This window comes from Sorghum bicolor, chromosome 1 (assembly GCF_000003195.3).
Source record: "Sorghum bicolor cultivar BTx623 chromosome 1, Sorghum_bicolor_NCBIv3, whole genome shotgun sequence".
Lineage (NCBI taxonomy): Eukaryota > Viridiplantae > Streptophyta > Magnoliopsida > Poales > Poaceae > Sorghum > Sorghum bicolor.
This window is the reverse complement of record NC_012870.2, coordinates 75,985,713-75,996,869: the sequence shown is the minus strand read 5'-3', so window position 1 is coordinate 75,996,869 and position 11,157 is coordinate 75,985,713. Positions and strand designations below refer to the sequence as shown.

Below are 11,157 nucleotides of genomic sequence, written 5' to 3'. Positions count from 1 at the left end.
AGTGCAAGAAATGGGATCAATTGTGATGTCACAACTGAAGCAAAATGCAATTCTACATGCTTGACCTGATCACACTTTTGAGCCTGGGTATGGAATGTCAAAAAGAACGATCCTGTCCAGCACAACTAAGAGCTTATCAGCCGAATCTGTCAGCCATTCAGCAGTATTTTCTCACAACAAATCAGCCAACAGTACTTTCTGCCATGGCTTATCAGTCAATCCCTAGAATATGAGCAGCGATTGCAGAAACTTCTGAAATACTGACAAAATCATAGAAGCTTATATACAGTACCACTACAGACCATTTAAACTGAGCACACGACTTACTAGTTATCTGTCAGTATCCCAACATTAACGAACTGAACCTACAGCTTAGGTACCATTTGTACTGTCGTTAGTGTTTCCAGATGATCCATGATGGTGAATTCTCTGTGTTGCATAGTAAAAGAAAAGGTACATTCATTGGGTGGTTGGTGTTGTCATCTTAAGACTCGCAGCCCGCAGGTGTTAATGTGTTCAAATCTCGCAACATCCAGGCAAATTACCCATCAACCTGTCATTAGTGGGATGGGTATCAAAATGTGGTCTTCACTGGAGATTCGTCGCTGGCTGTCCAGTTTTTCGGGGGGGGGGGGGGGGGGGGGGGGGGGAGAGAGAGATGGGGTTACTGAGTATGAATGCAGACAATCATTGATTCAAATATATTATATATCACAATTTCTTTTCTCGGGTAAATCACTTGAAGTGTTAAGCTACATAGTACAAACATTCCATTCAGGTTCAGGCAACTACTTCGAACTGATTGACGTGATTCCTCAGATATATCTACTTCATTGGATTTTGCAGCCCCCTGAATCTGGCCCTCGCCGGACATTTCCATAGGCAGAGAGTTCAACAAGATCCATGTCCCGTCCTGCCAGTATCAGATAGGATTATTCAGTAAGCAGAGAACCAGAATCGCTAATGCTCCACTAAAACAAAGACTGTTTAAGACAGATATTATTTACCTGAAACCCTACAATATGCACTCTTCTGTATGAGCTCAGATTTGGATATCTCAGTCTTGTTGCCTTTAGATCGATTCACCGTAGCCTGCAAGCATAAATCTCTACATCGTCATCTGTCGTAGTTTTGTGACTTCTAAAACAAACAGGTTCATCACACTAGTCATACATACTGCTTGCCACACTGTTTTCCCAGCAAGATATGATACTGGTGTGTTTGAACCACACATGATTTAATTTACTACCATGGCAAATCACTAGCCGGTTGCCTTGCGCTGCAACGGATTTCTAGTAAAATGGTATTTAATGCCACAAGCTCGAGCAATTGAGGGTCATTGTTCCAATCTTTCTCTTTATCAGGAATTCACATGTAGAATTAAGCCACAAACGAATAGGTAAAGAAGTGGAAGGACCTCTATGCTTCATGCAGCACACACTATACACAGACCATTCCTTGCACAGACCCTCATGTAGAACCAACAATCACCACCAACTGTGTTTTCTTATAGATGTAAAGACAACTGGAATAGCTATTTTAGTTGTCCAACTTTTGCCCGAGGCTCAATTCCGTCCAATAACTATTAAAATGGCTGTTTTAGTCCTCAAAATTTTGTTTTGGGCTCAGTTTCATCCTTCAACTATCAAAATGACCATTTTGGTCCTCAAACTATTATTTTAGGGATCATCTCGTCCCTCATCCTACATGGCATGCCACTTTGCCATGCCTTATCAGCGAAAACCTAAGACTCCTAGGGTTGACGAAAATGCAGAAACACCATGTCCCTTCTACCTGTCCCTACTATACTCATTACCTCGAACATGCACCGAGCCAAAGTCCCACTGGCCCAATTTGTCACTCAAGCCCATCTCATGCCCTTGCCTCCATCCCTATCCATCGCCAAAGCTGTCACCAAAAGTTGCTTGAACGTGTACTTGAATAAATACAAATGAGATGGAGGTCAGTATTGGGATAAATGCCTCTGTGGCATGTACCTAATTTTATATTCCTATTGGTCAGGCTCAGACACAGGAAGGGGGTTCTTGGCATGCTCCCAAGTCAAGGAGCCTTGTGATTTCTACTATTGAATAGACCAAGAGTTCGAAGAGACCAAAGGATTATTGAAGACCTGTTGTCTATCAAATGAAGCTGTACAGTGCAAATAATATGTATGCTAACTAAAATAAAAGAGTAAAATGCACCGCCAGTCCTCAAACTTGCCTCGAGGTGCAATCCAAGTACGCAAATTTCCAAAAAATGCACATTAAGGTCCCTAAACTTACTAATTGTTTGTGTCATGTGAGGTCCAAAGCACTCTAACATGTGCTATTCTGCCTGTGAGGCAAACTGGATGATGACATGGCACCAATATATGGGCCCACATGCCAGCCTCATCTCTTATCTCCCTATATGTGGGCCAATGTCTCGGAGCAATGTCAACATGCAACAGGCTAAATAGGGAAGGTACAAGCGACATCTTACTTGTGTCTACATAGCCATCATGAAAACCTATGGGTGGCAACGTGGCGTTCCATGTAGGATTTAGGACGAGATTGGTCACAAATTAAAAGTTATAAACCAAAATGATTATTTTCATAGTTGAAGAACGGAACTGAGCCCAAAATAAAATTTGAGGACCAAAACGGTCATTTTCATAGTTGAGGACTTGAGGGAGGAAGCCGAGACTCAAGCAAAACCTTGGGGGGACCAAAACATGGGAAGTTTTGTTCTCGCTTATCTCATTTGTACGAAATTGACTATTATAGGACTCCAAACAAGTGGTTTCTCTATAATAGGATTCCTAACATTGGTTTCCCCGAAATAGGACTCCAAACATTTGGACTAAGCTATAATGAAATTTTGTGTCTTTTTAATCTCTTTTCTTATCTAAATACATGTATTTATTCCCAAAGTGACCCTTTTACCCTTCAGTCATTAGATCGTGAGGTCGACTCTGTTACAGGAAAAAAATTCACCGTGGCCTGGCTGGTTCGCTGCCTTGCCATCTCCTTGGCTCGCCTTGGCTAGCTGGCCAGCTGTGCGTGCTGGCCATGCGTGCTGGTTTGCTGTGCGTGCTGGCCGAGCTGGCTGGCGTGGTCATGGCTGGCCGTGACCATGTACGCCATGCCCAGCACGACCAGCCGGCCCGCCAGCCGCACGCACGGCCAGCCGGGCGGCCAGCCAGCCATACACACGCCAACCAGCTAGCCAAGGCCAGTCAAGGAGACGGCAGGGCAGCAAACCAGCCAGGCCATGGTGAATTTTTTTCTCGGAGTCGACCTCACGATCTAATGACTGAAGGGTAAAAAGGTTACTTTGGGAACAAATACATGTATTTAGATAAGAAAAGAGATTAAAAAGACACAAAATGTCATTATAGCTTAGTCCAAATGTTTGGAGTCCTATTTCGGAGAAACCAACGCTATGAATTCTATTATAGTGAAACCACTTGTTTGGAGAATGATTCTCAAAACAGCAACGATGAGAGGAGTTTGAATAGCAGCAGAACAGATATGACGTACCTGCAAAACCTGGCAATTCTCCAATGTGCTCTTCCCGCCCTGTCAATTTAACAAGATCAGTGATATGCTGATAAAATGCCACAAAAAAACGCATATATACGATCTAATAAAAGCACTAAAAATTGGAATAGTAGATATTAGTGTGTCTTATTGCTGTCCAGGAGCCGCTGGGTTCCCAGGCTTTTGCATCAATCTAATGACACAAACTATTTGATTCCCTTGCTAAACTTTAGCCAGATTTTAGTCACTTTAGTAGCTATACTTACAAACACACTAACTAAAATGAGCTAAAATAGTTTAGTCCCACTAGTCACTCAAAAGTAGCTAAAATAATTTTAGCTAGCTAAAATTTAGCTAGGAGAACCAAACAGAGCAAAAAAAAAACACCAAAGGGAAGCGTCGGGACAAGTGGTTTGGGATTGTCGTTGGAATCAGGGACCTTGGAGTAGGGGACGATGTGGTCGTAGTCGTGGCAGAGACAGCCGGGGCACCCCACGAGCTTGCGGAAGACGATGTTGCCGAGCGCATCGCGGCGCCACCTCTCCGGGTCGCGTCCGGGAACCCGCTCCGCCTTCTCCCAGCACTGCTGCTTCACCGCGTACGAGAAGCTCCGGGGCTCCGACGCGGACGGCGGGGGCGCCGTCAGCAGCAGCTCGTCCAGGTCGGCGGCGACCGCGGCAGCGGAGGCAGGAGTGGAGGCGAGCGAGCGTGGGGAACTCGGGCGAGCCGTGGCGCCGAAGGATTGCGGCGGCGGTTGCCGGTCACTTCGGCGGCGGCGCATCGGCTTCCGACCCACCATTACTACCACGTCCTGTAATCGTAGATGAGAGTCTCAGACGAGATGAGCCGCTCGGAGGGGTGTACCTTGCGGACTTGCGGTCAAGGCGTCCGGAGCTTTGAGATGCTGCCAAGTGGGGCTTCCCAGATAAGATAGAAGAAAGAAAACAACAGAGTTTTGGAAAATGGCACTATTGGAATAATAATTTTATCAGTTTCAATAGTCACCAAAAAAATTATCAGTTTCAATGGCAATTCAGTTTTGATTTGAGAATTTCTGGGTTTAAAAAATTTTCAGTGATCCAAATTCGTAATGGGGAACCTGTGTATGCGGCGGTGAGTACTTAAAGATCAGAGTGGAGAAGTAAGTTCAAAAACCAGTAGCGAACTATAGTGTATAGATCATACTGCGGCCTTGTTTAGTTCACCTCAAAAACCAAAAAGTTTTCAAGATTTTTCGTCACATCGAATCTTTTGACACATGCATGAAACATTAAATATAGACGAAAATAAAAATATATAAAAATTAATTGCACAGTTTACCTGTAAATCACGAGACAAATCCTTTGATCCTAGTTAGTCTATAATTAGACAATATTTGTCACAAACAAACGAAAGTGCTACAGTAGCGAAATCCAAAATCTTTTCACGTCTAAACAAGGCCTGCCAAGAAGGTTTGGTTCCACACTAGTGTAGTTTTTTTTTCTCAAAAATAAGACGACAAGAGCCCAAGCACAAACTTCATATTCCCCATCACATGAAATGGCAAATGTATAAAAATACAATTGTCTGTAATTTACGAGATGAATCTTTTAAACCTAGTCAGTCTATGATTGAATAATATTTGTCAAATACAAACGAAACGGCAAATGCATAAAAATACAGTTGTCTGTAATTTACGAGACGAATCTTTTAAACCTAGTAAGTCCATGATTGAATAATATTTGTCAAATACAAACGAAAGTGCTACAGTATTCATTTTTGTAATTTTTTTGAAACTAAACAAGGCCAAAAAATGAAGAGAGTACATTCTTAATAACAGTTTTAACATAAATGTGCCGTCATCATGAAGACAACCGTTTTACATGGAACTTGAATGTGCATTACCATGTTACTCCCTGTCTAGGATCAATTATTATTGCATATATTTCAGGACATCAAAATTTACAAGAAAAACACAATGTTTCAGGACATCAGCATATCCGTATTACTCGAGGCATCAGAATGAGCATCAACAGCACTTTTTACATTTAGGTGAGCCACAAAAAGCTCAATCCATAAAAAAAATTATTCTATAATTTTAACAACAGACGCACCAAGGACTCCCCTTGATTCCAGAAATTCAAGTAAGCCAAAAAATGCATGAATACATTGCTCCAACTGTCCCATTGCTGCAGGAAGAACCAGAGAGTTTTCATGACTCATATATGGGTACCGGTAGGAAAGGGAATGGAGCCACAGAAGCATAGGCAACTGGAGGGCGTGATTGCAGACGAGAAGGTTTCCTGTCTCGGTGTTTCTGTTGCGATCTTTCTTTGTCCTGCAGATCAGCCCCGTACAGAACTCCATCCAGCTCACTTTTCTCAGCCAGGTCAGTTTTCTCGGCTAGGTTGTGCACCTTTTGTTCATTAGGAAGTCGATGTAAAAGAAGTCCAGCCATGAAAGCAGGGAGATACAGCAGGCTGCCATAGAACATTCTCCTCGCAGTCTTCGGACTTGGTTCCAGCACAAATGATAGAGCTCCAATGGTAAGGCCTAATGTTAGGAGTGAAGCTTCAAGACCGAACCACTCAGATGTGAGGCCCCCTACAAGGGTTAATTCCATAAGATCTCAAATTTACAGAAACACATTTAAAGGAAAAGGAAACTAGAAATTCAATATGTTAGTACTCACAGTTGTATGCAAATAACCCCAAAGGTAGCATGTACAGACAATTTCTTAGTGATACCCACGCAGTTCTTTTACCAGTAGGGTCAGCAAAAGAAAACATACGATACCTGCACCAAACAGCCAGTCACATGGACACAGTTTTCATATAGACTCTTTACAGATAGACCCGCTAGTAATGAACTGGGACAAGTTAATTACCCTCCAGCAAGATAATCATTGCGACATAAGTACGCAAGAGCCATAAAATGAGGTATTTGCCAATAGTACAATGCGGCAGGGAGTATCATCGCATTTAGCGACAGTTCAGTTGAAGCTGCTGCCCACCTGTACATGTACAGAGAAAGACATATAACAACAAAATAGTACAATATATAACAACAATATATAATATATAACAACAAAATAGTCTACAGCAAGAATTGGCCAATATTAAACACACTTGAAGGTTTCCAGAAACTTTTTGTAGGATCTAATGGAAACAGCAAGGCATCATGGATGGATGGATATTGCTTAAGGATAGATGCAGAGTGGTCAAGATCACCACTTTGTACAGATATTTTAGAGTTATTCACATTCTAGACATCAAACTTACTTAATGCAGTCATGATACGCCCTTGCCTAACAACCCAGCCCATAGTCCCATGCTCCAAGCACCCCAGATAAACTAGTTCAACTTAGTAGGCACTGTGCTTCATGCATTTACAAAGTGGAATCAAATTCACAATTTGACTGCTACTGAGAGAACCTTTCCTTCTATATAAACCAACTACTGTCAATTATTGATGGCCTTTCACGTAGAAAATGTAAACAGTGCCATTACACATAAACAGCTACTCAAATTGCACCTAAGAATACCAAAAATGCTCAGTAACTTACCCCAGAAGTGGTGGAATGGCACCAACGACTGCCCCAACCCATGTATTAACAGGGTGTATTTGCTTCAATGGCGTATACACAAATGCGTACAGAACAAGATTAGAAGCTGCAAGCCCAGCTGCCAAGCCATTAGCCTGCACAAACCTTGCCAATTTTTTGTATGTTTAGTTCCAGTATCTACTTCACAGCTGAGTGCATTTCAAACGAAAGTAGAATATACATCTATAAAATGCAAAGAGAAAGCAAGAACCTTCCAGGCCAGCAAAGCTGTTCCTGCAACTCCAACACTTGTAGCCCACATGGCAGCATGTGCAGGACTAATGCGACCAGATGGCAGGGGCCGTCGCATTGTCCTTTTCATTTTAGCGTCATTTTTTATCTCGAACACCTGAAAGTAGGTGTTAATGATCAGAGAGAATACTGAGTTGTCTTGGGGCAGCTAAAGTAATTACAATGTCTCTGGACAATAACAGTCATATCAAGCATGGTTATCATATAGCTCCAAATCCAGATATGGCATAATGTGTGGGAAGGAGGATACATTAAGAAAAATAGTATTTGGTGCAGGATCATGAAGAACCAAAGATGTGCATGCATGTCAATACAATGTATATTGATTTAGCATGTCAAAAAGTGAAATGTATACCTGGTTGAGGGTATTTGCAGATGCTGCAACCATCATTGTACCAGCACATGTGCAACAAAGTCCAGCAATGTCCACGATGTTGCCACTACCGAGCACATAGCCAGCCCCCGAAGTTGCCACCACAAGAGCACTAAATACGAATTTTGGATCAATGATTAGATAAAAAGATGCACATAAAGGAGAAATTACATCTTCAGTCATCAATTACAAGGGGCCCCAGAATGAACAAGAAAGGTTAAATCCTGAATCAAAAGATTGTCTGAACCTATTCCCAGAGAGGTGCCACACTGCTATACGATATCTAGAGACATTAAGTGAATCAACAATTGTTGCACTGAGTGAAAAGGTTGTAAAACTGAAAATTTTGATACCCAATCCATAGCATCCTGGGATTGAAAATCCCATTGTCTCACTGAAAAGTGACAATGTCTAAAGGACTTAAATGTTAGTAAGACACACGTGGCAAATCCTAAAGTGTTGTTGGTTATTAGCAAGAAAGAGCTTTTACAACCTATGTATTTCAAAATAGGAAGGTGATTGTATAAGCATGGAATGAAGAGCGCAGAGCCAAACATAGCAGGTTAGCAAGTTCAGTGCCAGGGATTACAGTTGACTTGGAAGTTCGAATAGATTAAACAGATGAGGATCTACCCCTATGTTACATGTAGCCAAAAAAAGAGGAACTCAACACATGGAACCAGAGTTTTCAAGCAAATAATCCTTTGCTATCTAAAAAAAATCCTGGTGGAGACAAACCTCCTGCCCACCCATTACCGGTACCAAATAAAAAAATGACACTTGACTTTCTTACCAGTGTATGGATGTTAGCTCTATACCATTATAATTGTGCTTTACATAGCTATTTTTATACATAGACGACAAGCAGACAGGAACTCCCTCTGTCCCAAAAAGTGTCATTCTAGTTTTATCATAAAAGGTTATGAATAAGATTATCAACATTTATGACACCCATATGAAAATATTTTTCACTATTTATCTAATCATACTTATTTGGTATCATAAATATTGGTAATGTTTTGTATAAACTTGTTCAAAGTCAAGATTGTTTGACTTTGGACAGAGCTGGAATGACACCTTTTTTGGATGGGGAATGGGTATTTCTTTCTGGAGAAAAGACCATTTTGCAGACTATGGATATTATTCTGGTTCCATGTGCTGAGTTAGCTGGTTCAAAACAGGAACAATGATAAGTGTGCACTGCCACTGATTGAATTTTGAGCAACTGCCCCAATTAAATTTACATGATCCAACTAGAAACGAGTGGTACTATCTAATGTTCTAAGGGTTTAGTAACGTAATGGAACTGGACATAGTTGACATTAGCTAGTGCAATATGCTCATGTAGAATTAGTATCAGCAGAAATAACATTTAGCATCCATGCTCGTGTAGAATTAAACATAAAAGAAAATGCCTACCACAAATATAATAAGCATATTATTCAAAGTTCGTAGCTAACTTAGAATAAAAATTAAAGATCAAATGTTTGCAGAAAAAAACATCACAAGGGTTAAGTTAGCACAGACAGCATCAGCCACAGCAGAATTCTCACTTAGCAACAAGTCCATATAAAACTGAGCATATGGATTCTACGCAGTATATGTACATTAAATACCCATCAACAGGTTTTCGCTCAATTTTAATAAGTATGTGCCAAAGATGTGCTATGTGCATACAAAATCCTAGTTCTAATTTTCTCAAAATTCAACAGAAGTACCAAAGCAAAGAATATACCCATACTCTATAATGATTAAATTGTTAACAAGGAAAGAAAACCAAATATTCCATTATCAAACTTTTGTCCTTAAAAATCTACAGCTTCATACGACTCTAGGACTAGTTGGATATACAACAACAGTAAATCCAGTGAAGCTAGCGGATGAGGAGTTCCACGCAATTTTTTTTTTTTGTTCTGTTAGCTGTTTGCGGGTTATGCTGTAATGCAAGAGTTTGAATCTCTTCACCTCCCTCTTTTTTTGCTGTTTCTGAACCTGTCTGGGCAGTCTAAACTTGTCTAAAACTCTGATGTATTTCCGTTCAATTGCAATGGAAATGGGGATGATCCCTAATTCGAAAACAAAAATTGCAGTGAAGCTAGTTGGATATACAACAACAGTAAATCCAGTGAAGCAGCACCTATCCTAGTGATATCTGCAGTCGCATGAAATGATGGCGTGCTATTCAATTCATATTCGAAAGTCATTCCGAGAAACGTTACAACAGATCCATGGGTAAGATGGGCTGAGGGGGAGAAAAACGCGCACCTGAGGCGGGCTTTCGAGAGCTCCCAGTAGCAGTTCCCGTAGTGCCGCAGCGCGTCGGAGATGGATCCGGTATGCTGTGAAACGGATACAGCCGCCGCCGCCGCCGCCGCTTCTTCAACGATGGCGTTCGCCGCGGCAGTGGACGAGGTGGAAGAGGAGGAGGTACGCGTCGAAGCAATAGGACCGAGCGACGTGGCCGGGTGGTGGATGGGGTCGAGGAGGAGGCGCGAGCGGAGAGCCCTCGCGGCGGAGGCGGCGGTGGCGCCGCCCCTCCACATGGCGGCTGCAGGTGCGGGCTGCGGCGACGACGAGGCCCGGTGGTGGCCGGTGGGAATGGGAATACGGCGTGTGAGGCAGGTCGGGGTGGTGAGCTGGGCTGAGAAGACCATGACCCAGGAGTGAAATGGGCATATGAGATGGGCCGGGCCCAAGTGGTGTTTTGGCGACGGTGCAGCCGGGCTCGATCTTGGGCTAACTTGAGGGTTCTTAAATAAATAAATAAATAAACCTCCACGCGTTATTGTTCTCAAAACATATCTCAATTCACAAGTTATATCAAAGACAAAGAGTACAAAATCACAACATATAGAACAAAATGAGCGGGACGTGTCGGGCCACGGGTCGAGCCACCACCGTGCTGCGGGCCGAGGGTGTGGCCCATGGCCCGGTTCGGCAACGGGCTGTGCCGCCCGTGGCCCGCAAGCACCGGACCGGGCCAAATTTAACGGGTCAAATGTACATCTATATTGTTCTGGGTATTCAAAAATAGTTACAAGCAGATTTTGGATGTTAACTACCGAAAATAGGAGTATACATATGTATGCCGTTTAGGACTTCTAACTATAAGCTAGTACATGTTTAGGTCCTCACATATGTGGTTCTTAAATAGCTTAATGTAAATTCGAGGTACTTGCTGTTCTATAAGAACTTTCAAATGTGCCTCAAATTTAACTATAAAATATGCAATAGCAAGTGAAATGTGTTACAAGCTCTCCTCTAAACTAAAAAAATAGAGATAAGGGCACATGCTTATAGATGTTTTTATCTGTTCTTATCTTGATCATCGTGCACTCACGCTTGATGCGAGAAAAAAGATGTGAGCAAAACCAATTTTTTGGTGTCGTCTTGGTTTAGAGGATAGGTCCAAGGTAAATTAAACT

The 11,157-nt window shown here is 42.1% G+C and overlaps 2 protein-coding genes across 2 annotated transcripts; both read right to left on the bottom strand.

The window, feature by feature from the left end:
- LOC8082121 lies at positions 669–4,406 on the bottom strand. Its single transcript, XM_002465744.2, has 4 exons — positions 3,964–4,406; positions 3,525–3,563; positions 1,008–1,092; positions 669–913 (listed from the first exon to the last, which is right to left on the bottom strand). Exons 1-4 carry the CDS (start codon positions 4,321–4,323, stop codon positions 831–833), a joined length of 567 nt encoding a protein of 188 aa, XP_002465789.1. The 5' UTR covers positions 4,324–4,406; the 3' UTR covers positions 669–830.
- Positions 5,401–10,401, bottom strand: LOC8082120 (protoheme IX farnesyltransferase, mitochondrial). Its single transcript, XM_002465743.2, has 7 exons — positions 9,998–10,401; positions 7,715–7,844; positions 7,319–7,456; positions 7,069–7,202; positions 6,391–6,516; positions 6,196–6,299; positions 5,401–6,107 (listed from the first exon to the last, which is right to left on the bottom strand). Exons 1-7 carry the CDS (start codon positions 10,384–10,386, stop codon positions 5,716–5,718), a joined length of 1,413 nt encoding a protein of 470 aa, XP_002465788.2. The 5' UTR covers positions 10,387–10,401; the 3' UTR covers positions 5,401–5,715.